The following is a 26,269-nucleotide window of genomic DNA, read 5'->3' as shown; positions in this document are numbered from 1 at the left end:
CCCGCGGCCGCCAATGGGAAAGGCTGCGGGAGGCTAAAGTAGCGGGAGCGTCGCTAACGGCCGCGCGGTCCTCGCCGAGCTGGCCCTGACCGGCGGCTCCTATCAGGTACCCCCGTGTCCGGACCTCCGCCCCGGCGGCTCCCGCCTCTTCGAGGGAGGTGCCTGCCGGGCCCGCCCCTCACCACGGCGCGCGGCCGGGCGACCCGGAGCGGGCGGTGGAGGCTACAGGCCCCGCCCCGCGCGACGCCGGCCTGTGGGAGCAGCGGGAGCCGCGAGCGGCGGATCCGCAACGCGGGGCCGCACGTGCGCCGCCCAGCGGTCGGGGTGGGTGGTGCAAGCGGCCCGCAGGCGACGATGCCAGTCCCGCGCGGTTGCAGTTGAGGCGGCGCGTCAACAGTTCGTGTCCCCCGCGTCCGCAGACAGTTGTGGGACGGCTGGTAGCTGCATAGTCCAGGGTGGGAGCTGCGGGAGAGGCGGCCCCGAGGAACGGGCGGGACCCGGAGTGGCGCCGGGTTGAGCTGGCGGTGGGGTTAGGACCGAGGCCGGACGCCGCTGTCGCACGGCGTGAAAGCCCTGCTCGGGGCGGGACGGGGCGGGGCTGCGGCGGCCCGTGGATCCCGCACGGTTACTGGGGCTGCGGCTCAGCGGCCGCGTGAGGCAGGACGGCCGAAGCGGGAGAGGGAAGTGACTCCGTGCGCGTGGAACGGGGTGCTGCGTGCGGGGCCGCGGGAGCCTCAGGGCGGCGGGGCGCAGGCTCGCGTGTGCGGCGGCGGAGGATGAGCTCGGGAAAGCCGAGACGCTGACGGCGCGGGGCCCGGGGCGGCCGCAGGGTCGGAGCGTCTCTGGAGAACCTGCTCGGTTATGACGTGGGGGGAGGGCTGGAGGGGGAGAGCCGCTGGGACGGCGTCCTCACGGTCACGCGGCCGGGACGGCGTCCTCACGGTCACGCGGCCGGGACCGCGTCCTCACGGTCACGCAGCCGGGACCGCGTCCTCACGGTCACGCGGCCGGGACCGCGCCCTCGCAGTTGCGGAGGGAGATCTCGGGCCCGGGGAAGGCCGGCGGGGTCCGGAGGAGGTGAGGGGTGCAAGGGGACAGAGGACGCCGGGGACAGTTGAATTCTGCTGCCCGCTGAAGTGGCCAGTCTGTGTCTGTCCTGCACGTCCGTTCCCGAAGGTTTAGGTCGCGCTCAGAGGGGCACGGCCGGCGGCTGAAGCCGGTGGAAGAGCGCAGAGAAGCCGGAGTGCGGGGAGAAGACGCCCCCGAAGCAGAGACTGTCAGGAGAGGACCGAGAGGGGCGACCTAGACCAGAGCCGCGGCGTCCCGGACGCCCAGAGCAGAATCCCGAGAACGTGCCCCGAAGCAGCTGAACGAGAGCTAAAAGGGGCTCGTTGGCTCGACGGGAGATGGTCGCCTGAGGCGCCTGGGTGGCTGCGCCGTCGCCTCGGGATCGAGGCCCGCGTCGGGCTCCCTGCTCGGTCTGAGTCGGCTCCCCCCTCTCTCTCCCCCTGCTCGCTCGCTCGCTCACTCACTCTCTCGCTCTCAAATAAAATAAAAATCTTTAAAAAAAAAAAAAAAAAGTTGATTGGCGGCTTGCAGGCAGCCGTCGGGAAGCAGCGGTCGAGGCAGAGGCCGGAACGCTTGAGGCAGGAGATGAGGACGGCAGGAGGGAGACGTCAGACGTTCCAGAAACGTAGACAGCGAGTGAGACGGGGTGAAAGCCGAGGCCGAGCCTCTCCAGGAGGGGCCTGGGGCTTCCGAACGGGAAGGCGTCCGGCGCGAGCGGCCGCTGGGGAGCCTGGGACGGGAGTTCCCGCCCGGCCCGGGTCCTGCTCTTGCGTCGCGGGATCGAGCCCTACGTCGGGCTTCGCGCTCGGGCCTCGCGCTCGGGCCGCAGGTCCTCCGGCTCCGGCCCCTCCAGCGCGTGTGCCTTCGCGCGCTGCCTCTCGGAGAAGCGGGGAGAGGGAGAGCGAGGGCTTGTGAGAGCCGCACGTGGGGCTCCCGGCTCAGGGGGGCGTCCGCCCGGGTTTCCCTCCCTCGGCCCCTGCACCCACCCTGAAGCACCGGCGCTTGCTCTCTCGCTCTCTGAAACAAATAATTCTTCTAGAAAAAGGAGGGCGGGGAGGAATGTGGCTCTTCGGATCTTCCTAGGTAACCTTCCTGTCCCTTTCACACTCCTAAGGTAAATTAATAGGACTCCTGAAAACTCCCCATATTTGAGATATTCTGGGTAATCGTCAACACCTTGCACATTTCCCCCCAGAGAAGGAGCCTTACAAGAAACAGAAATAAGGGACCCCGACAATTATTTGTTTTATAGAAAGAAATCCGTGAATAATATTGAATAAAAACTTTTATCTTAAAATGGAGAGAGAAGAATGCTGAAGAAAAAAGAGGGTGGGAAGGGGAGGGGAATGCTCAGGTTATTCAGAGAAAGCTGAATATTTTTTTTTTCTGAATAAGATTCGGTTTTATTCTAGAGAGAGAGCATGTACACGGGAGGGACAAAGGGGGAAAGGAAATCTCAAGCAGACTCCCCACTGAGCATGGAACCCCCACCCCACCCAACACAGAGCTCAATCTCATGACCCTGAGATCGTGACCTGAGTCAAAATCAAAACTTGGACACTTAACCATGAGCCACCAGGCACCCCCAGGACTGAATACTTTTAATCCATTAACATTTTTAGGTATAGTTTCAGTGACCAAGGTCACTGAAAAGATGTTTGATTAGATAGCACTACCCAGCCTTAAAGCCACATGTCAGATGTGACTCAAGATTGATTAGTGTAACCTGTATTTGCACATATATAACTATACACACAAGTATATTTGTGTAATTTTCATATTTTCCTTCAGATTCAAATGACTTTCATAACTTGCTTCTTACCACACATTATGACTAACCACCCATTAGTTCTAGTGAACACTTGGTCTTTAATAAACCATTCAGACCATGGGTAAATTTATTTATTTATTTTTTAATATTTTATTTATTTATTTGACAGGCAGAGATTACAAGTAGGCTGAGAGGCAGGCAGAGAGAGAGAGAGGAGGAAGCAGGCTCCCTGCTGAGCAGAGAGCCCGATGCGGGACTCGATCCCAGGACCCTGAGATCATGACCTGAGCCGAAGGCAGAGGCTTTAACCCACTGAGCCACCCAGGCGCCCCACCATGGGTAAATTTAGAGAGAAGAATTATTAAAGACACTATGGTGTTCCACAAAGTAAATGCTGATCATTTATTTTTAGGAAGCAGTGGCGACCGTGCTTAAACTAGTGCTTCTTAGAGCAGAGCCAAAGACCATAATGCAGATGGGAAGGTAAGGTCTATTCTCATAGAAGTCAGCTTGCTTTTTAACAATAGTAATGACATTAGGGAAGATAAGGTCAGTTGCACATGCTCTCGAACCCTCAGAAAGGAGAACTGTATGTAAAAGTGTAAGATCAAATGAGAGTGATTAACACCAAATTCAAAGTAGTGGTTACCTCTCCAAAGGGAAGGGAGAAGAAATGAAGTGGGGGAAGGGTATCCATGGGACATGAATCGTATCTATAACATTTTAAACAATTGGTAGGTCTAAAGTATTCTTGTTGTCTTATTCTCCAAACTGTTTTTAGTATACCCAAAATATTTCATTAATGAAAAAGGAAATTTCCACTTGAGAAATCTTTAATAAGACCACTTTAAGCTACACTTGTGACGTTACAAGGTATGGCCTAAACCAATCTTGACACCATTTTACTAGTAAAACACCAGGTGGGAAATAAGAGCATTTATTACTTCTGGACTCATCCTTTTTTTAAGAGCAGGTTTGTTTTAACCTTTATGTTGTAAAATAGGACAAAATACAAAAACTCATCAAGCGAAAGTATAGCTTTATGAAGCTTTACAAGGGAGTCTCCCCACCAACTACCACCTCAGCCAAAAATACGGACTAGTGCCAGCCATCCCCAAAACCCCAAAATCCCCACCATGTGCCCCGTCCCATCCACAGCTGTCACTTACCTTGGGTCTTCATCGCCTCATCACCTAAACATGCAGCCTCAGGTACAACAGATCCTGCCTGGTTTTTTTGGGGGGGTGTGTGTGGGGTTTTTTTTGTTTGGTTGGGGGTTTTTTGGGTGTTTTTGTTTTTGTTTTTGTTTTTGTTTTTGACAGATAGAGATCACAAGTAGGCAGGCAGACAGAGAGAGAGGGGGAAGCAGGCTCCCCGCTGAGCAGAGAGCCCAATGCAGGGCTCGATCCCAGGACCCTGAGATCATGACCTGAGCCAAAGGCAGCAGTTTAACCCACTGAGCCACCCAGGCGCCCCCACATTTTATTTTTTTTATTAACTTTTCATTGAAGTACACAAATCATAAAGGGGTCCCCCAGGTACCCCTACCAAGGCCATTTTAAATACAGATAAATAAATGAATAGAGTTTTCTCTTGACTGCATTTTATTTTATTGATGACATCCTAAATACATATTCTAATTTTATAGTTTTTATTTAACATAATTTAATCTTTCATATATATGAAAGCTTTTTTAGTTCTCATTATAAAAAGTTATCTACAGAGCTTGTATACTACTGAGAGCTTGAAAATAGAATCTCTGTAAGGGTACTTAATTTCTTCAATGTTATCATGTAAATTAATGTATTCTTTTCAAAGCTTTGTCTACCATACTCTCTTTATTGATGGAATCACTTACCTATGTGCTACAGACAATGCCTTGGATACCATAACACCATCTGCATTTCTTAAAAACGTAAGTAATTTCTTATACTACTTTAAGGACTTTCTCAGTGATTGAAATTATGAGGTCTCTGTTTTATAGTGTGTTAGTAAGAGTGTCAATAACTAAAAGCAGATGATTTGTCTATAAAGCTATTAATGACCTTCAGAGATTTCTTACCCTTATCCTTCATCTGCCCTGTTTCCACACTTCTCCCAACCCTAAAGCAAGGTCTGCAAAGACTGCCCACACAGATCCATTAGACTCTCTCTTTGTATTTATCTTGTTCTTTCAAACTAAGAGAGAAATTAAACTTTACTAATATTTATTTTACCATTTCAAGAGCATGTGTATTGAATTTACAAATGGGGTGCCTGGGTGGCTCAGTTGGTTAAGCATCCAACTCTTGATTTTGGCTCAGGTCATGATCTCAGGGTTATGGGATCAAGACTCCCCTGCTCAGCGGGGAGTCTTCTTGGGATTCTCTCTGTGTCCCTCCCCCTCAATCATGCATGCTCTCTCTAAAATAAGGAAATAGATCTTTCCTAAAATAAAAAATAAGTAAAAAACGTTAATGGAAAAAATCAGTCAGCAACACTATAGTGACTAACAGATATTCTCTAGTCAAATTCATGAAATGTGCATATATTTAATTAGTATACTGTCTTGCTTTAACAACTCAAACTGTAACCACATATAGAATCAAGGATTATAAGGACTAATACTGAAATTCACTCTTCAGATATACCTCAATAACGGTTAGAGTGTAGATGCTAACCACTGTTAGCGATTTAAGTGACTATTTAAAATTATCCAAATTTTCCTCCCTCTCTCCTATTACGACAAAACACTTGAACTTGACCACCTTCCTAAAACCAGGTAGCAAATTGATAACCACATACATTTTACCACCGTTGCTTGGGAATGCAACACTGAGTACAAACAATTGCAAGAATTCCTTCTTGAGATCTTGAAATGTCCTATGACAACCATAAGCATTTGGAAAAAGAAAAAAAAAAACCATAAGGGTTTGAAAGATAGTACCATTCCGCAGGGATTGTTTCTTCATCGTTGAATGGCTTTGGAGTGGGGGAGGAGGAAGGCGAGATGAAAAAAACGTACTTAGAAAACATCATGGACTCCTTCTTTGTGTGCCGGAGGTGAGCACCTGCTCTTGCTTTCGAGCCCGCAGGCATACCAAAGACTCAAGAGTGGGATTTGCAGCCCCACTGCCTGAGCCTGTGATCTGTGCGAGAGCCGCAGAGAAGACCGGGCAAGCACAGGTCTCGTACATAGAGCATCTTCGATTGGAAAGGACTCCCGTCCTTTTTGGAAAGGACCAAAAAGCTAGAAATGGTGTGGCAATAGAATGTTCTTTTACCTTACATTTCTGCCAGACTCTGCTTCAAATAAACATTTGCTCTGTGATTCGCCAGTTGAAATTATCTATATAGGTTAAATATTTCCATTAATGTCCCCAGGTTAGTGATACTTTTCTGAGAAATCCTTTGATGTCGCAAGAACATTTTTCTCCTTCAAATGCAGTTGCTGCAGATTTTCAACAAGTATTAGGAAAGTATATGGTATGTAACCTCCAACTGTACTCCTTTTTTTTTTTAAGATTTTATTTATTTATTTGGCAGAAATTACAAGTAGGCAGAGAGGCAGGCAGAGAAAGAGGGGGACGCAGGCTCCCCGCTGAGCAGAGAGCCCGATGCAGGGCTCGATCCCAGGACCCTGAGATCATGACCTGAGCCGAAGGTAGAGGCTTCACCCACTGAGCCACCCAGGCACCCCTCCAGCTGTACTCAACATTGTATGAAAGCTGACGGAACAGTTTGGAATTAGGAGATAAGAGCTGTAAAGATGAGTGAGAATTGGGAATTTCTATCTTTATATAATGATAAAGAATGACATCCTTGATATATGGATAAGTGGATAAAGCAAGAGAGAGAAAGTTTGTACGGTATACTATTATTTGTTTACCATTCTTATTTGCAACCATTTAAGAAAGAGAGAATAAATACAAATAAGTGTTTTTGTTTGGTTATAGTGGAAAAAAGGGATGACAGCAAGAAAAGGATAAACCACAAACATTTTAATCATTGCCTATTTAGGGATAGGGGACAAGAATAGAAACTAGGCCTCCCTGAATGAAACTTGTTTTGGAGATTTCACTTTGGAACCATAAAAATATTTTACATAATTATTAAATACTACTAAGTATTTAAATAGTTGTCCTCAGAGTGAAATAAGACAGTCACAAAAGAACAAATACTGTGTGGTTCCACTTACATGAAATACCTAAACTAGTCAGATTTATAGAGACGAAAAGTAGAATGGTTGTTGATAGAGCCTGGGGGAAAAGGATGAGGAGGAATTAGTGTTTAATGGGTACAGAGTTTCAGTTTGGGAAGATGGAAAATGTTCCAGAGATGGTGGGGGTGGGGTGGTAATTGTACAACAATGTGAATATACTCAATGCCACTGAGCTAAACAGTTAAAAATCATTATAATTATAAACTTTGTTATGTATATCTTACCATAATTTTTTAATTTTAAAAAGTGATCCTGAAAACTCAAAAGAAAAAAAAAAAGAACCTAATTGTGTATTGAGCTGATGGCTTGAAAGACAGTGAAAATTTATTTCAAGTGACTTTAAAACACTATAATTTGATTGTGTATTCCTAGTGAGATTATACCCTAATGATAGAAGAACTAAAAATAAATCTTAAAGTATTTATTTTCAAGTACCACATTGTTAGTGATAACATTGGTGTTGCTATTCTAAAATTGGTTTATATAGATCTTATTACTTTGTGTAATCATGTTAATGTCATTAGGAATCAAGATTTTCAGCAAGAGTTGCAAATATAAAGTCAAAGAATTAAGTGAAACCTTCTAATCCTAAACTTTAATTGAAAATTAAATATTTTTTAAAAGAAAATCAAATTGTGAAAATTTTTAATTGAAAATTAAATACTGATTTTTTTTTCTTTTTTTTTAAAGATTTTATTTTTAAGTAATCTCTACACCCAATGTAGGGCTCAGACCCATGACCCCTAAGATCAAGAGTTACATCCTCTACCAACTAAGCCAGACAGGCACCCCAAGAATTTTTTCATTGAAGTATTTTCTAGCCTACCTACTGCAAAACATTAGAAATAACGAGCAACCCAGGAACAATGTGCCCTCTTAGCATCTAGATTATAGTCTCTAAATACCATTTTACACGAGAAGAACCAGGCCTGACTGCAGATATCAGGGAGGAAACATGTAAGCCAGAAGTACTTTATCATACCAGAAACAAGGAAGCTACCAAAGTTCACTGTGCTCATGTCAAAAGGCTTTAGGAACCAACTTAAAGACACTGGTCAGTGATGGAATAACTTGAACATAGAAAAGAATAGTAACTGCAGTGGGTTGTAACACGTCAAATGTCTTAAATTCCATGAGTTCTAGATACTATCAAAGACAAAATAATTCCTCACCAGTCCACTCTGGAAGATACTAAGGATCTATCTTATCACTCTAGAAACCAATAAATAAAAGACTCAATCTGTTCTGACTTTCCTAGTTGAACTGTACCTCAAAGAAAACAAGTAGTTGGTAGGGAAAAGGTTTTTTTGGTCTTTATAGACATATTCCAGCTAATAAACAAAGAAGAGGTGATAGATTTCACTATTTTATAATTGCTGATGAAATCATGGACCTGAGCAGTCATCATCAATGACTAAAAAAATTAGGTGAAAAGCTGATGAAGAACTTCATAACAGATGAAATGGGCTCAAGACACCCAAACCCACTGATTATTCCTAAGGTCACAGTAAGGGAGATGATCAATCTTTAGTTATGTTTCCTATGTTATACAATGAGTAGTATACAGCACACGTCTGTGTGGGCAAGTATGCTTGACCAAAACATCAAACCTGAATAGGACCAAGCCTTTATACCCAACTACCAGTTTACAGAAAATAGATCAGGGACCACATTAAATGATACCACATCAGTGCAATCAGCAAAATCCAGAATATGAGAAAATCTACAAGACAAAGAATCCAATTTCTTCAACAAATAAATTGAAACAGTGAAAAAGTTAAGGAAAACTCATAGATTAAAAGAGACACATATCCACTAAATGTGGACTTTGGCCTCTGAATCAACAAAACAAACGTTAAAAAAAAACTAAAAACTATGATTTGTTTTTTATAAATTTGTACCCAAACTGGATGTTTGATGATATTAAGGAATTTTTGTAGATGTGATAATGATGTGGTTTTTGTTTTTTGTTTTTTGGTTTTTTTTTTTTAAGAAAAATGAGGTCATATCTTTTAGAGATGTAAGCTGAGGTGTTTACAGATTAAAATAATATACTGTCTGGGATTTGCTTTGAAATAGTACATTTGGGGAAGGGGGAATCAGTACAGATGAAACAAGATTGACTGTGTTGTTATTAGGTGATGGGTACATAGGGATTGATTATACTGTTCACTCTGCATTTGTGTTTGTTTGAAACTTTCCATAATAAAATATTCTAAGTATACCTTTTTAGTTTTCTATTGTAAATCTTACAAATCAGTAGCCTAAAACAGCACACACTTACCATCTGATAGTTCATGTGGGTCAGGAATCCAGACCTCACTTAACAGTTTCTCCCCTCAGAGTCTCCCAAAGCTGTGCTGAGCGTCATCAGCCAAGCTGTACTCTCATCTGGGAGCTCGAGAAGATTCGGCTTCCAGGCTCATTTAGAACCTGTTGCAGGATTCATTTCCTTAAAGGATGCAGCTTTTGCTGGCTGTTGGCCAGGGGACACCCTCAGGTCCTAGAGACTGATCATAGTTCGTGCCGCTTTGCCAGTCGTAATATGGCTGCTTCCTTCTCAAGGGCACCAGAGGAGTCTCCCTACACCAGTTTACTAAATTTTATATGGGACATAGTCACAGGAGTGACACCCCATCATCTTTGCTATTAGTTAGAAACAAGTCATACTTGTGGGGGGAGGTTTCAAGAATGTGATGCATTGGGTTTCCCATAGGCTGTGTCCACCACAATGCCTGAAAAATAACTAAGGATAGATGCTTTTATAGTAAATTCATAAATTTTCTTATGAATAATTCTGCAGATTCAACACAGCCAAAATATATTATTGACATAGCTCCCTGAAAACTAGTTACCATATGAAAATATGCACATTTCGAGCAGTTAACACACCTGACATCAAAGAAATTTGTTTAACATTTATAAACTAAGGTAAGCATTAAATCTGTAGAAAATTTTGTAAAACTTGTTGAATTTCTAAAAAAAAAAGTTGAATTTCTTACACAGTAGTTAACAAAATAAAAATAGTTTGGAGAGATTTAAATATGTTTGTGTGTAAATGTGTGTAGAAGCTGAATGCCAATGAATGGACTATGAATACATTATCTTAACAAAATTTAAATGATTCCCTCGGGTTAAAAAAGATGAAGCATTTTTTAAAAGGAGAGAAAGAGAAAAAAGGAACAAAAAGAAAAAAGACGAACCGTTCATCTGAACTTGATTATATCTGCAAAGACATTATATCCCGGGAAGGTCACATTCCTAGCCAACTGGTGTGAGGAATTGCACATATCTTCGGGTGAGGGACACAGTTCAACTAGCAGCCTCTTCTTTCTACACTTACCTAGCGAGCCCCTCCCAGAGCATCAGCTGTAAATCGCATGCTCCAGTAACCAGCAAGATCAGAGTTCTGTTTAAGGTGGATTTGAGGGGCACCTGTATGGCTCAGGTCATGATCTCAGGGTCCTGGGATTGAACTCTGAGTCGGTCTCCCTGCTCAGTGGAGTCTGCTTCTCCCTCTCCCTTTGTCCCTCTCCCTGCTCATGCTCGCTTGTTCGCTCGCTCTCTCTCTCACCCTCTCTCAAATAAATAAAATATTTTTTAAAAGGTAAATTTGATAACTTGCCAAAGAGCAGAGGTTTTTAATATTTTTTAGTTTAAAAATAAGGCTTATTAATAAGGTAAAATAACACAAAATATATAAGGCAAAATATGTCTTCAACAAGCTCAATCAAATCCCCTGAAGTGAGCATTCTTTTTTTTTTTAAGACTTATTTATTTGACAGAGAGATCACAAGTAGGCAGAGAGAGAGGGGGAAGCAGAGTCCCCGCTGAGCAGAGAGCCCAATGCGGGGCTCGATCCCAGGACCCCGAGATCATGACCTGAGCCGAGGGCAGAGGCCCAAACCACTGAGCCACCCAGGTGCCCCTGAAGTGAGCATTCTTAACAGACAGCCTAATGTGTAACCTTCCAGAATTATTTATATATAAATATGCATATAGATAAATATATAATAAATGTATGAGAATATACATTTTATATGCATATGTTTATAATATATATAACATATGTTTATATATAACTTTTAAATTCACAGAACTGAGGTCATTAATGCAGTGGGTTAAAGGCTTAATCTCTGGAGCTTGACTGTCCTTGTTTGGCTGTGTAACAATTTGGATACCTTATTACTTTCAGTCTCAGTTTTGTTTTGTTTCATTTTAATTTTTTTTAATTTAATTTAATTTTAATCTTTTTTTAAATTTTAAGTGCACTCCACACCCAATGCGGGGTTTGAACTCAAGACCCTGAGATCAAGAGTCAAGCACTCTAGCAACTGCACGAGTCAAGCACCCCTCAGTTTTCTTCTTTAGAAATTAAAAGATGACAAAAATACTACTTTATCAGGTGGTTTGGGAATTAAGTGAGTTAATATGTGTGAAGTGATTAATACAGTACCTGGCACATATTAAGGGCCCAATAAGCTATGATTTGATATTGTTTTGCAGCTACGGCTTACTCTTTTAATATAACACTCTCTTGTAGAGATCATTTTTGTTAATATGGATAAAATGGAAGATATAAAGAGGAACAAAGGACAAGAACAATGAAAGGAAAACAGTAACAATTATGGTAAATATTAGTCCAACTATATCAATAACCATGTTAAAAATTGACGGTCTAAAAAAAAATAATGGTCTAAATACAGTTCATTATTGCTCTTAACTAGGGACACAGATTTTCAGGTTAGGTCAAGAGAATGAGAAGACAAACCACAGACTGGAAAAAAATACTTACACGTCCTGGGATCGAGTCCCGCATTGGGCTCTCTGCTCAGCGGGGAGCCTGCTTCCCTCTCTCTCTCTCTCTCTGCCTGCCTCTCTGTCTACTGGTGATCTCTGTCTGTCAAATAAACAAATAAAATCTTTAAAAAAAAAAAAAAGACACATCTGATAAAACTACAGACTGGGAGAAAATATTTGCAAAAGATACATCTGTTATCCAAAATACATAAAGAACTCTGAAAACTCAACAATTAGATGATAAACAAGCTGATAAAAAAATGGGCCAAGGGGAACACCTGGCTGGCTCAGTTGGTAGAGCATGCGACTTATGATCTTGAGGTTGTGGGTTTGAGCTGGATGTTGGATGCAGAGGTTACTTTAAAAAATGAAGTCTTGGGGTGCCTGGGTGGCTCAGTGGGTTAAGCCTCTGCCTTCGGCTTAGGTCGTGATCTCAGGGTCCTGGGATCGAGGCCCGCATCGGGCTCTCTGCTCAGAGGGGAGCCTGCTTCCTCCTCTTTCTCTCTGCCTGCCTCTCTGCCTACTTGTGATCTCTCTCTTTGTCAAATAAATAAATAAAATCTTTTTTAAAGTAAATAAATAAATAATAAAGTCTTAAAAAATAAATGGGCCACTGAGCTGAACAGATGCCTCCAAAGAAGATGTACAGACAGCAAGTAAACATGAAAAGATGGTCACATCCTGCATCATTAGGGGATCGCCAATCGAAGCGATGGTAAGATAGCCTACACACATACAGAAAGGCCGAAATTCACCCTGGGCCAGCACCTGGTGCAGACTGGGAGCTCACACTCGCTGCTGGTGGGATGCAAACTGGAACAGTCACTGTGGAAGACAGTTTGGCAGTTTCTTAGAAAACTAAACACACTCTTACCTTGCGCTCCGACAGTCACAACCCTGCTCTTCACACAAAAACTTGCATGCACGTGTTAGAGCAGCTTTACTGATAATTGCCAAGACATGGAAGAGCCAAGATTGTCCTTCTGTAGGTGAATGGGTAAACTGTGGTACATCCAAACAACTGGCTTATTCAACACTAAAAATAAATGAGCAAGGAAGCCATGAAGAGATATGGGGGAATCTTCAGTGCATATTAATAAGTGAAAAAAGCCAATATGAAAAGGCTACTTGGTTCTAACTGTGTGACCTTCTGGAAAAGACAAAGCTACGGTGACAGGAAAAAGACCAATTGTTGCTAGGGCTTAGGGAGAAGGGAGGCATGAATCAGTGCAGCACGTCATTTTTAGAGCAGAAAAAAGATAAGGTCACATCCGTTTATATAATCTTCAAAGGCGAATCAATAAAGTAAACCATTGGGGTGCCTGGGTGGCTCAGAGGGTTGAGGCTCTGCGTTCTGTTCGAGTTATGATCTCAGGGTCCTGGGATGGAGCCCCACATCAGGCTCTCTGCTTGGCAGGAAGCCTGCTTTCCCCCTTTCTCTCTGCCTGCCTCTCTGCCTACTTGTGTTCTCTGTCTATGACAAAGAAATAAATAAAATCTTTTTAAAAAAGTAAATCATTGTCAAATAGGGCAGTGAAACTGTTCTGTGTGATACTGTAATGGAGAACACCTGTCATTACACATTTGTCCACACAAGGGAATGTACAGCGCCACAGCACCAGCAGTGAATGGTGAGGTAAACCACGGACTTCGGGTGATGAGAAGACATCAGCGGAGGCTCATCCGTAGCAGCGAATGCCCCCCTGTAGTGTGGGAAGTTCATAGGGAGCTGGGGGCAGGGGGTGGATGGGATAACAATAGGTGAGGACTCTGCTTTCCACTCAATTTTACTGTGACCGTAAAACATATTTCTAAAAAACTATATAAATATATAACTTTTTTAAAAAAGGCTTCCACCACTGATTGTATACATTGAAATATCGATCTCCCGTCCAACCCCCAGACCCTTTTCTCAGTAAGATTAAGGTGGGACAATCTGAAGCTTGGTTGATTCCTCATGCTGAAAAGCAAGTGAAATGTACTTTTGACACTTTTGTTCAATTTGTACAATATATTGTAATAGATTTCATTTATAGAAAATAATATTTGTATTATCTTTCACTTCTGTGTAGATGAAATACAATAAAAATCAAGACGATACCCCGATATCTACACTGAGGAGTCAAGTAACTGACGTAAAAAATATTATGTCCCAAAATATTGATGAAATTTTGGAAAGCGAAAACAGATTGAGTATCTTCACTGATAGAACCAATGATCTCCAGACAACTGTAAGTGATGCCCACCTGTCTTGGTATCCAAGTAGTGCTCAAAACGAACAGCCAAAAGCAAGTACATATCAGGGATACTGTAAGATCATCCTATGTTGCCAAATTATGGCTTTATCAAAAAATTATTGGAATGCAACTAAAATTTCTTTAATTATAAAAAAATGAAAATTAAAAGCCCATTAAACTAGTAAGTAGTTATCGGCATAACAGATGCATTTCATTTTTTTTTTAGATTTTATTTATTTATTTGACAGACAGAGATCACAAGTAGGCAGAGAAGCAGGCAGAGAGAGAGGAGGAAGCAGGCTCCCTGCTGAGCAGAGAGCCCAATGTGGGGCTCGATCCCAAGACCCTGAGATCATGACCCGAGCCAAAGGCAGAGGCTTTAACCCACTGAACCACCCAGCCACCCCAACAAATGCATTTCTTACATTAAGACGTGCACGGGTTAGTCAACAAATAATTTGCAAGGGAAGTAGACTTTACCAAAAAATGGGTTGAGGAGGTGTATCAATTGCAGTGTATGGTCCTTATTTGGTATTTGACTCAAATTATAAAAATGAAAATTTGCAACTTCATAAGATAATTAGATATTTGAACTCTGACCGGATATTAGGTAACATTAAGGAGTATCATTAATTCTTAGGTGTGATAATGATATTGTGCTTTAAAGAGTCCTTACTTATTAGAGATACATATTAAAATATCTCGAGTGAATTTATGTAATGTCTGAGATTAGCTTCAGAATAGTTCAGGAGTAGAATGGGGTATAAAGAAAACAAAATTGTCCATAAATGGGTGACTGTTAAAACTGGATGTTGAAGGTGCCTGGGTGGCTCAGTCGGTTGAGTGTCTGACTTGGGATCAGGTCATAATCCTGGAGTCCTGGAATTGAGCCCCAAGTCAGGCTCCCTGCTCAGGGGGAAGTCTGCTTCCCCCTCTCCCTCAGCACCCCTCCCCAGCTCATGCTCTCTCTCTTTCAAATAAATAAATAAAACCTTAAAAAAAAAAAAAAAAACACCTGGATGTCAAGTATATAGAGTTCATTATGCCATTCTGTCAACTTTTGCATATGTTCAAAATTCTCTATTAGCAAATACTTTTAAGGCAATCAATAAGGGTTGAATACCTTAGAGCATTTTAAAATTTAATTTTATAGATATTTTTGAGAAACACAGCCACCATGTAAAACAAAATATACACATACTTTCTACTCACCAAGTCCTATCAATTCTACCTCCTAAATCTTTTTTATTCTTGGTCTCACTTTTTCACTTTTAGAAACAACTTAAGATATTGTTTACATAAAATAATATTCACCCAGGGGCGCCTGGGTGGCTCAGTGGGTTAAGCCTCTGCCTTCGGCTCGGGTCATGATCCCAGGGTCCTGGAATCGAGTCCCGCATCGGGGTCTCTGCTCTGCAGGGAGCCTGCTTCCTCCTCTCTCTGCCTGTCTCTCTGCCTACTTGTGATCTCTGTCAGAGAAATAAAGAAAAAATCTAAAAATAATAATAATAATATTCACCCACTTTAAGCAGTTTGATGAACTGTGGTACCTGTGTACAATTGTGTAACCACAGTCAAGTTATAGCTCTTTCATCTTAAAATCTTCCTGTCCGTTGCAGTTGACCCTCCCTGACCCCTGACCCCAGCCTACCACTGATCTTTCTGTCGCTATAGCGTTGTCTTTTCTAGAATTTCATATAAATAAAATTATAAAATACACGTTTTGCTTGGCTTCTTGACTTACTAATAGTTTTCTGATATTCATGTTTTTGTGTGTTAATATATTATTCCTTTTCATTGCTGGATAATAACCCATGGAATGGCTAAATTCCACTTCCTGCCCATCCCAGTGCCACTCACTGTATCACTCCATGCTCTATTATTTCTTGTCTATTGTCTTCCCTCTATTTAATCATTCTCCCTATTTTTATTTTTTTAATTTTTTAAAAAGATTTTATTAATTTATTTATTTGACAGACAGAGATCACAGGTAGGCAGAGAGGCAGGCAGAGAGAGAGAAGGAAACAGGCTCCCTGCTGAGCAGAGAGCCCAACGTGGGACTCGATCCCAGGACCCGAGCCGAAGGCAGAGGCTTTAACCCACTGAGCCCCCCGGCGCCCCTCGCTCTCCCTATTTTTAGTTTGATTCTATTCCAGTCATCCTCCACCCCGAAACTATTCTTTAAAAATGCGTATCATGGTTTCCTTTCCTAAACAACAGTTTTTTATTTTGGCGTAGTTCCAATAGTTTGTTTGCTTTGGTTTCCTTGTCTAAGGAGACATATCCATAAATAGGTTGTTAAAGCTAATATCCAAGAAATTATTGCTTATGGTTGTTGTTGTTGTTGTTGTTAGGAGTTTTATGGTTTCAGGTCTCCCATTTAGATCTTTAATCCATTTTGAGTGTGTGGTGTAAGACAGTGGTTCAGTTTCATTCTTTTGAATATAGTCCAAAATGAGTAAGGGAATAAAAATACGTTTAAAAAAAAAAACTCCTTCCTTTCCCCAGGTTATAAAGATATTCATATTGTTTCCTGAAAGTTTTAAATCCTGTTTCTTAAACATGGATTTTTTTTAAAGATTTTATTTATTTATTTATTTGAGAGAGACAGAGATAGCAACAGAAATGCCGAGAGCAGGAGCAGGCAGAAGTAGGCTCTGCACTGAGCAGGGAGCAAGACTCAGGGCTCGATCCCAGGACCCTGGAAGATGCTTAACTGACTGAGCCACCCAGGTGCCCCTTAAACATGGATCTTTAAAATACCTGGAATTTTATTTTTGCACATAGTATGAGATAGTAATCAAAATTTTATTATTTTCTGTTCGAAAAACCAGTTTGCCCAAACACCATTTATTGACTAGCTCAGCCGTTCCTCTTTGGTTTGTAATGCCGACCCTACCATATTTCACGTTTTCATCCTTTTAATTTATATGTAAGTATTCTACTGGTCTATTTCTTTATCCTTGGACTAGTACTATACTGTTTTAGTTACTATGGTTTTATACTATGGTTTTTATAAGTTTTATAAGAAGCCTTAATATCTTATAGGGCAAGTTACTTTCTACTTTGGGAAAATTGTGTGGGCAAGTCTTACTCTCTCTTTCAGCAAAGTTTAGAACCTACATCTCAGGTTACACACACACAAATTGTTGGGGTGCTAGCTGGAATTACATTAATATGGGGAGGATTGACATCTTTAAAATAGTGTTGTCCCACCTCTGGACATGCTATGTGTCTTCATTTTTCTAGGTCTCTTTCAAAAGCTTTTTTTGATTAATAGAAACATAATGCATTTTTACATTCTGCCTTTGTATCCTAAATCTTAGTGAAATTTTTCATGATAGTATTGTTTATCTAGGGATTTTTTTTGCATTTTCTACATTGAAATTTTATCATATATAAATAATGACTGTATTTTTTCCTTTCCAATATACATACTTTTTAAGATTTTATTTTTAAGTAATTTCTATACGCAACACAGCCCTCGAACTCACAACCCCAAGATCAACAGTCATATGCCTTACCAACTGAGCCAGCTAGATTCCATTTATTTACTTACTTACTTACTTATTTTTTATTTTGCTTGTCTTCCTATGTTAGCTAGCAATGCCAGGAAAATGATGAATAGAAATGGTGACACCTGAAATACTTATTTTGTTCTCAATTTAAAATGATTATTTCTAATGCTTCCCAATGAAGTATTACATTTACATTCAGATTTTGATATTTTGTAACAAGTTATACAACTTCATTTCTATTCCTCATATGCCAAGAAATTTTATCATGAAAGGGGGTTGAATTGTATCAAATGCTATTTTTACATTGAGATGATTTTTCTTCTTAAACTTGTTAATATGATACGTTGCACATTAAACGTGTGTGTTGTAGGATTCAGTTTTATAATTTTACCTTTGTGGACTCAAAAGACTCTCTCAGTGTATAAAAGCTGTATACTATATGCCATGTGAGGCTGTATTCTTATATAATTTTTATAATCTATCTTGTGCCTATGGTTGGTTTAATTTCCTCCTTCCTAAACTCCTATTTTTTTTTCCAATTTATTTATTTTCAGAAAAACAGTATTCATTATTTTTTCACCACACCCAGTGCTCCATGCAAGCCGTGCCCTCTATAATACCACCACCTGGTACCCCAACCTCCCACCCCCCCACCAATTCAAACCCCTCAGATTGTTTTTCAGAGTCCATAAACTCCTAATTTTTTAATCAAGTATTTTTTTTTATCTTTTCAATTTAATTCTGTTTGAAACTTGATGATTTCTAATCTTTTTGCTTCTAGTTCTTCCCAATGCCTGTAGCCACATGTAAGGTTCTTTTCTGGACAATATTCTGAAACCTGGTTATTTCTTTGCTTCTGCGCCCTCATGCCTCCCTCTCAATTTAAAGACAAGTACCTTGAAGCCATAAGGCTTGGGTAGGTACCTTATTATACCCTTAATCTTCTCTCTATTGCAGGGCAGAATCTTTTTTTTTTTTTTTCAAAATTTTTTATTCTTTGAGAGAGAGAGTAAGCGAGACGGAGAAGGAGCTAGGGGAGGAGCAGAGGGAGAATCAGACTCCCTGCCTACACGGGAACCCCAGGACTCCAGGATCATGACCTGAGCTGAAGGCAGATGCTTATCTGACTGAGCCACCCAGGCGCCCCAGAACCTTTTTTTTTTCTAATTGAGGTAAAATTAGTATTTTAAAGTATATAATTCAGTGGCATTTAATACATTCATAAAGTGTATACCCAACACCTTACTAGTTCCAAAACATTTTCGTCCCCCAAAACGAAGCCTCATACCCACTCATCAGTTATTCCCCAGCACCTAGGAACCACTAATTTGCTTTCTGTCTCTATGGATTTACCTATTCTGGCTATCTCATGTAAACAAAATCATACGATCTATTGTTGTGTCTGGCTTCTTTCATTTAGCGTGTTCTCAAGCTTCATCCATGTTACAGCATACACCAGTAATCCATTCCTTTCTGTGGCTGAGTAATATTCCATTGTACAGAGACGTCTCTACATGTTTATCCAGTTGTTGCCAGTTGGTGAGCATTTGGGTTGTTTCTGCCTTTTGGCTATTGTAATACTGCCCCAAACATTCGTGTATAAACTTCTGTTTGAAAACTTTTCAATTCCTCTGTGTATATACATAGGAGTGGAATTGCTAGGTCATATGGTAATTCTGTGTTAACTTTTTGAGGTGACTTCCAAACTATTTTCCACGGTGGTTGAACCTAGTAGTGTAAGAGGGTACCCCAAAGTACCTACCAGTAGTTTAAGAGGGTTCCAATTTCTCCACATCCTCTCCAACAATTTTTTTTTAATTACAGCCATCCTACTGGGTATGAACTAGCATCTCATTTTTTTTTATTAGCATCTCGTTTTGATTTCCATTTCCTCAATGACTAATGATGTTGAGCATCTTTTCACATGCTTATTGGCCATTTATAGATCTTCTTTGAAGAAACTCTATTCAAGCCTTTGCCCAATTTTGAATAGGTTTCTGTTTTTCTGTTTTTGAGGAGGGGCAGAATCTTAAGGGACATTTGTCATTAACCACCTTTTCAATCTTATTTCCTACTGTTTGGGCGAAGAAAACATCAGCTTATCACAGTGTTTCAGTGTTCCACATTTCGGCACCCTCTCTATTCCTTTTTCATTTCTTCTTGCAAATCGGTCATTTGGTACCTTGATAAATGCAGTCAGAAACAAGAACTCACACCACTACCATTCTGTCTTCCAACAGTTTCTTCCAAAGTGAGACTCAATAGGCAATTTGTTCACCTTCCAAGTTGTCATAGGAGATACAAAACTATCAGATATTTTATTCTGAAGAGCATAGGTCTTTATCTTTCCAGCCCCAAACAGCAGTTTCTTCACAGTTTACCAACCCTGGTTAAACCAATGCCACATGTTTCAGATTCTTGTAATAACATCTCATCCGACCAACTGAAATAGTAGAGAAACACTAGCTGTACCAACATACGTCAGCTTTCAGTGTTTTAACTAAACGGAGGTTTATTTCTTGGTTGTATAACAGTCTAAGACAGGTTTTTGGTGGGCATACTTTCACATGGTAATCCAGGAACCCAAGATTTTCCCATTTCGTGACTCTGCCGTTGCCTTGGAGCTTGGCGTCTTTCAGTTTCCGGTAGCAGATGGTTAACCAGGGAGCGGAGGGAGCACATTCACTTACGTCCACTTCAGCCCCAAAGTGAGACCCATCACTTCTACCCACAACCTACTGGTAAGAATTAGTCTGATAGTTTGCCTCAGTGCAAGAGGCAGAGAGGGATGCAGCATAGGGTGGGGGGAGGAGCCTGAGAAATGTGGCCTGTGATCGGAGTGACAGTTGCCAGCAACAATTCCACATGATAGAAGGGAGTCAAGGCTTCTGTGGATAGTTGGTTGTCTTTGTCCCATCTGCCCTAAGGAAATTCTGAAGGAAGTTTTTTGGTAGTTGGAAAATTACCTAAGAGAAAAAGTTTGAGTTTCAGCAAAAAATTAAAGAGCGGAGAAAGCGGTTAAGGTTTAGGTAACAGTAAATCACCATTGACTGCAGTACAAGTGGTGAGAAGTGCTTGGATTCTGAATATACTTTGAAGATGCCACAAATTGGAATTGCGGACAGACTGAATGTGTGGTGAGAAAGAGCTGAGGAGTCCCAAGTTTTGAGCTTAGTTAACAGGAAGGAGGAGAATTCAGTATAGTTCCATTGCCTCATGTAAGCCCAGAGTTTAGCCTGCTGTACTGATGAACAGTGAAATCCTAAGCCCCGGATGACAGAAGCCACATCTTCACCCTCCCAAATACGGAGGAGCTGCACCATAAGTGCAATTTTTCACTGCTCTTCTAGTTCCTGCAACAGGCCTTACATTCTTCCAAATTCAGCTATGAATTTCCGTTTGCTTGTTATATTTTATCTAGCACTTCTGAGTAGTAACAGTGGCAGGAGGATTGAGGGGTTACCTAATCCACCATATCGCTAGATCTTTTAATTTCTCATTAAATTATGTCTTTTTTTAAAAAAAGATTTTACTTATTCATTTGAGAGAGACAGAGCACAAGCAGGGGCAGAGGCAGTGTGAGAGGGAGAAGCAGACACCCCCCCAAGCAAAGAGCCCAACTCGGGGCTTAATCCCAGGACCCAGAGAATGATCTGAGCCGAGGTAGACGCTCAACCATGTGAGCCATCCGGGCCCCCAGATTACATGTCTTTCTTTTGGGGAAAGTGGCAACATCTAAACACTATGAAAATATGGCCCCCCCAAAAAGTTTTAAGAGATTCTATTTCACCCAGTGGCCTTTTCCAAATTTCACTTTTATGCATGCCTGATTACATGAAAAAAAATTACTTTCTCTTTGAAGCCAACTGAATAGAAGTAGCTCAATAAAATATTTGACTAAAGTATTTTAGTTTTTCTCACAATATTTTCACACAGCACATAATCATTCTCACTAAAACCTCTATTTTAGGGCGCCTAGGTGGCTCAGTGGGTTGAGCCTCTGCCTTCGGCTCGGGTCATGATCCCGGGGTCCTGGGATCGAGTCCTGCATCGGGCTCTCTACTCAGCGGAGAGCCTGTTTCCCTTCCTCTCTCTCTGCCTACTTGTGATCTCTGTCAAATAAATAAATAAAATCTTTTTTTAAAACAAACAAACAAATAAATAATAAAACCTCTATTTTAACAAAATTGGTTCTCTTTTCTCTTGATCTTTATGTAAAAGACTCTACTGCATGTTCTTGGGAAACAGATTTGGCTTTTTAATAAAAACTAGGCCCATAAGCTTTCTCTCAGTCAGTCTATAGGTAAATACGGGTCATGAATTATAATTTGGCTGATTAAACAGGTCCATTTATTTTGGTATACTCTCAAAACTCTAATAAATTGATAGGTGAAGCAGTAATTAGGGATTTTAATGTATAAAACAATGTATAAAATGTATAATGTGTAATAATAATACATGTATAATATATAAAAAACAAGAAAGGGTGCCTGGGGGGCTCAGTCAATTAAGCTTCTCTTTGATTTCGGCTCAGGTTTCAGTCCCAGGGTGGTGGGATTGAGTCCAATGACAGACTCCACACTCTGCCAGAGTCTGCTTGGGATTCTTTCCCGATTTCTCTCCCTCTGCCCCTTCCCCTGCTCACACTCTCTACGATAAAATAAATAAGTTCAAAAAACAAAAAAAGAAAAAATAGGAAGAAAAGGAAAAAGAGAAAAGGGGCGCCTGGGTGGCTCAGTGGGTTGAGCCTCTGCCTTTGGCTTGGGTCATGATCCCAGGGTCCTGGGATCGAGTCCCGCATCGGGTTCTCTGCTCGGCAGGGAGCCTGCTTCCTCCCCCCTCTCTCTGCCTGCTTGTGATCTCTGTCAAATAAATAAATAAAATCTAAAAAAGAAAAGAAACAAGAGAAAAGACAACAGGTAAGAAATGTCAACAATTTTGGAAGCTAGAAATGGATTATGAGTCCTCGTTAGCAAGTTTGTAGAGAAGACATTAAGACGCAAGCCGATCCGGGTCATAGAACCTGGGAAGGGCTCAGACAGTGGAGAACCTGGTACTCATAAGCGTAGACCCGCAGTGTCAGTCTGAGAAGACGAGACCGGGTATAAAGGCTCTCAAAGGAACGTGTCATCTGCAGGGCCTTCCCCACGTTTTACAGCCACATTGCTGCTTCTCCCTACCCCTGACAAAGGATAATAAATATTATTTCAAGACAATACCAGAGAGGCTCTAAACTCAGACACCACGTGCAGTTGAGGCCAGAGTGACCAGCATATAAAAGACAGATGGATTAAGTGAAAAACCTGATCTTGAATATCTGTATTTTGAATATGGTGACCATTCCCCAATCTCTGTCTACAGAAAAGTAACAGAAGGTAATACATCCTCGAAACAAGGATAAAAAAAAAAACACATAAAAGCTTACTCATAGGACAAAAGACATCTTTTGGAAATAAAAACAATAGTAAAAATTTAAAATTGAATGGAATTATTATAATATAAAGTCGAGATACTCTCTCAGAAAGGAGAGCAAAGAAAGAGGAAAGATAAGGAAAACAGTAAATCAGTCTGCGAGATCCAACATCTGAATAACAGGAATTTCAGGGGCACCTGGATGGCTCAGTGGGTTAAGCCTCTGCCTTTGGTTCAGGTCATCATCTCAGGGTCCTGGGATCAAGCCCCACATCGGGCTCTCTTCTCAGCGGGGAGCCTGCCCTTCCCTCTTACTCTGCCTGCCTCTCTGCCTGCTTGTGCGCTCTCTCTCTCTCGGTCAAATAAATAAATAAATCTTAAAAGAAAAAAAATAATGGGAGTTTCAGAAAAAGAACATGAAGGAATCAAAGGAGAGGAAATCAGAGTAATACAAGAAACATTCCTAGAACTAAGTAACATGAGTTTCCAGATTGAATGAACAAAACAAGGACCATAGCTGGGTATGTAATCCTGAAATTAAAGAACATCAAAAAGGAAGAGAGATTTTAAACGTTTTCAGAGAGAAAACACAAAGGCTTGGTCCTTAGAATAGCACCACATTTCTCAATAGTTATGTACAGGTGCTGAAGAAAAGTAGAAGAATGTTCTGTGTGAGGCACTGTTGGTAATGTAGCAGTGAGTGAAGCATACCAAAACCTCTGCCTTCATGAAGCTTACTTTTTTTTTTCTCTAAAGATTTTATTTATTTGACAGACAGAGATCACAAGCAGGCAGAGAGGCAGGCAGAGAGAGAGAGAGGGGGAAGCAGGCTCCCCGCTGAGCAGAGAGCCCAATGCGGGACTCGATCCCAGGACCCTGAGATCATGACCTGAGCTGAAGGCAGCGGCTTAACCCACTGAGCCACCCAGGCGCCCTGAAGCTTACTTTCTTGACAATAAGTAAAATTTGCACAATGTGGGGCACCAGGGTGACTCAGTCAGGGAGCATCCGACTCTTGATTTCGGTAGTTCCAGTTACGATCTTAGGGTCGTGGGCTCGAGCTCCGTGTCAGGCTCCATGATGAGAGCAGAGCCTGCTTAAGATTCTCCCTCCCCCTCTAAAAAAAAAGATAAAAAATAAAAATTTATATAATGCTAGATAAGAGATAAGTACTCTAGAGAAAAATAATGTATTGAAGGGAAATATTATTTTTCTGGATGGAGAGGGAGTAGCAATGTCTTTAATTAATTAACTTTTTGAGAGAGAGTAAGTGAGCAGGGACAGGGAGAGGGCGCAGGACAATCTCAAGCCGACTCCGTGCGGAGCGCAGAGCCCCACGCGGGGCTTCATCTCATAAGCCTGAGATCATGACCTGAGCTGAAATCATGAGTTGGCTGCTTAACCAACGAGCTACCCAGGCTCACCATGGGGAGTAGAGATTTTAAATAGGGTTGTTAGGGATTTAAGTGAAATCATGAAGTGAAGATGAGGAAACTGAAGCTCAAAGAGTGAGTAACCTGGTCGAGGTAGGTCATGGACTTAACAAAGCCTGCACAAGCGCAGCTGAACACAGTAGGGAGGGCGTCTGGAATCTTGGTGCATCAATCGTACTGTAAAAGCTGTTCACGCTTACTGAGACTCTGAGACTGGTCAAAACCAAGCTCAGTCTGTGCTTTCAGACAGCTCTGAGGAGGACTGGGGTGTGCCCATGAATCCACATACAGAAAAAACGTGATGTTTGTATTCATTTTTATTTCAGGCCAAAGAATCCCAAAAAACGAGTAAGGCTCTTAGGAGGATGTGGTGGAAACACTTCAGAAAAGTCATCATCATCACTGTGGTCATTCTCCTCTCCATCATCATCATTCTTCTAAGTACGAATGTGATACCCACCTGACCCCTTTCCTCCCCGGACCAGCAATTACCAATAAATGGTCACGTGTAAGCAGAGGAGTCCATGACCAGCGATTACGAAAGTATCCTCTGGTGCAGGAAGACTGCAGGAAGCGGGGCTTGGACGTCCTTCCTCGTGCCTCGTCCCTGCTGCGGTCCCATTTGTTGTTCCCACTTCCAGCGACTTCCCAGCCTCTTGTCCCTTTGTCAAGACGAGGAGCACAAACCGTGGAATCACATCACTGAAGCTTAACCCTCCACTCAGCCACATACCAGCTGGGGGACTCTGGACCAGTTATTTAACCTGTGCCCTTGTCTCCTCATCTGTGAAATGGAGCTGATAGCAATACTGCAGAGCATTATATCTACCACGTAGTCAGCGCTGAGCGTTAACTATGACTTCCTGGGGAAAAAAATGATTGCGTTTGTGGCATTAAATCTCTATTATTTTACTTCTTAGGAAAAAAAGGACTGTGAACTTCTAATTTCCTTAGGAGTCTTAACATGAGTACACAGTCCAGAAACAGACATTCATCTCTTCTCCATATTCTTTCATTGAAATGACAGCTCAACCCATTGTTTTATACTAGACATTTCCTTGGATAAAAATTTTTAAATTACAAAGCTGTATTATTTCCCTAGGGAGTCACAAGTCCTATTTTACCACCCTAACAGCCGTTGTCTTTCCCCACATGATATACTTCATCCAATAACCTCAAATCACTAAGATTTCTAACAACCAAAGCATCTAACTTCACTTTGCAGTTGTTAACACTTCATGAGTTGTATCTCCTAAGTAGGAACTTGAAGTGTGAAGTTGGTTTTAAAAATCACTTGTTGGGGGGGCACCTGGGTATCTCATTCATTAAGTGTCTGCTTGGGTCATGATCCCAGGGTCCTCGGATCGAGCCCCACATCCTGCCCCCTGCTTGGCAGGGAGCCTGCTTCTCCCTCAGTCTGATGCTCCCCCTACTTGTGCTCACTCTTTGTCAAATAAATGAAATCTTTAAAAAAAAATTTAGGGGGGTGCCTGGGTGGTTCAGTTGGTTAAGCATCTGCATTCAGCTCAGGTCATGATCTTGGGGTCCTGGGGTTGGTCAAGCCCCACATCAACCGCTGCTTCTCCCCTTCCCTCCGCCCCTCCTCTGCTGTGCTCGCTTCTCACAAATAAATAAAATCTTTTAAAAAAATAAAATAAAAATCATTTACTGATCCATAGGGAAGAATAAAAGAACAGGGGTTCCTATCTGCTAAATAACTCATTTTAATTCTGATAATGATCAAGTATCAGCATTTTTTAAAAGGATTTTTATTTATTGACAGAGCACAAGCAGGGTAAGTGGCAGGCAGAGGGAGAGGGAGCGGCAGA

At 41.7% G+C, this 26,269-nt stretch overlaps 1 protein-coding gene across 1 annotated transcript; it reads left to right on the top strand.

Annotated features, from left to right (window-relative positions):
* The first annotated feature begins 55 nt into the window (after positions 1-55).
* Positions 56-25,795, top strand: LOC122890100 (vesicle-associated membrane protein 8-like). The gene is made up of 5 exons (XM_044225806.1): positions 56-106; positions 3,252-3,322; positions 4,658-4,754; positions 13,913-14,071; positions 24,767-25,795. Exons 2-5 carry the CDS (start codon positions 3,309-3,311, stop codon positions 24,902-24,904), a joined length of 408 nt encoding a protein of 135 aa, XP_044081741.1. The 5' UTR covers positions 56-106; positions 3,252-3,308; the 3' UTR covers positions 24,905-25,795.
* The last annotated feature ends 474 nt before the right edge of the window (positions 25,796-26,269 follow it).

This window comes from Neovison vison, chromosome 11 (assembly GCF_020171115.1).
Source record: "Neovison vison isolate M4711 chromosome 11, ASM_NN_V1, whole genome shotgun sequence".
NCBI lineage: Eukaryota > Metazoa > Chordata > Mammalia > Carnivora > Mustelidae > Neogale > Neogale vison.
The sequence above is the reverse complement of the archived record's forward strand: the minus strand, read 5'-3'. Positions and strand labels throughout refer to the sequence as shown.

Bases quoted from the DNA above. Each gene is read 5' to 3' on its own strand.
- LOC122890100 (XM_044225806.1), top strand. The intron at 4,755-13,912 runs GTAAGTAATTTC...ACTTCTGTGTAG, and splicing joins CATCTGCATTTCTTAAAAAC to ATGAAATACAATAAAAATCA. The intron at 14,072-24,766 runs GTAAGTGATGCC...TTTTTATTTCAG, and splicing joins CCAATGATCTCCAGACAACT to GCCAAAGAATCCCAAAAAAC.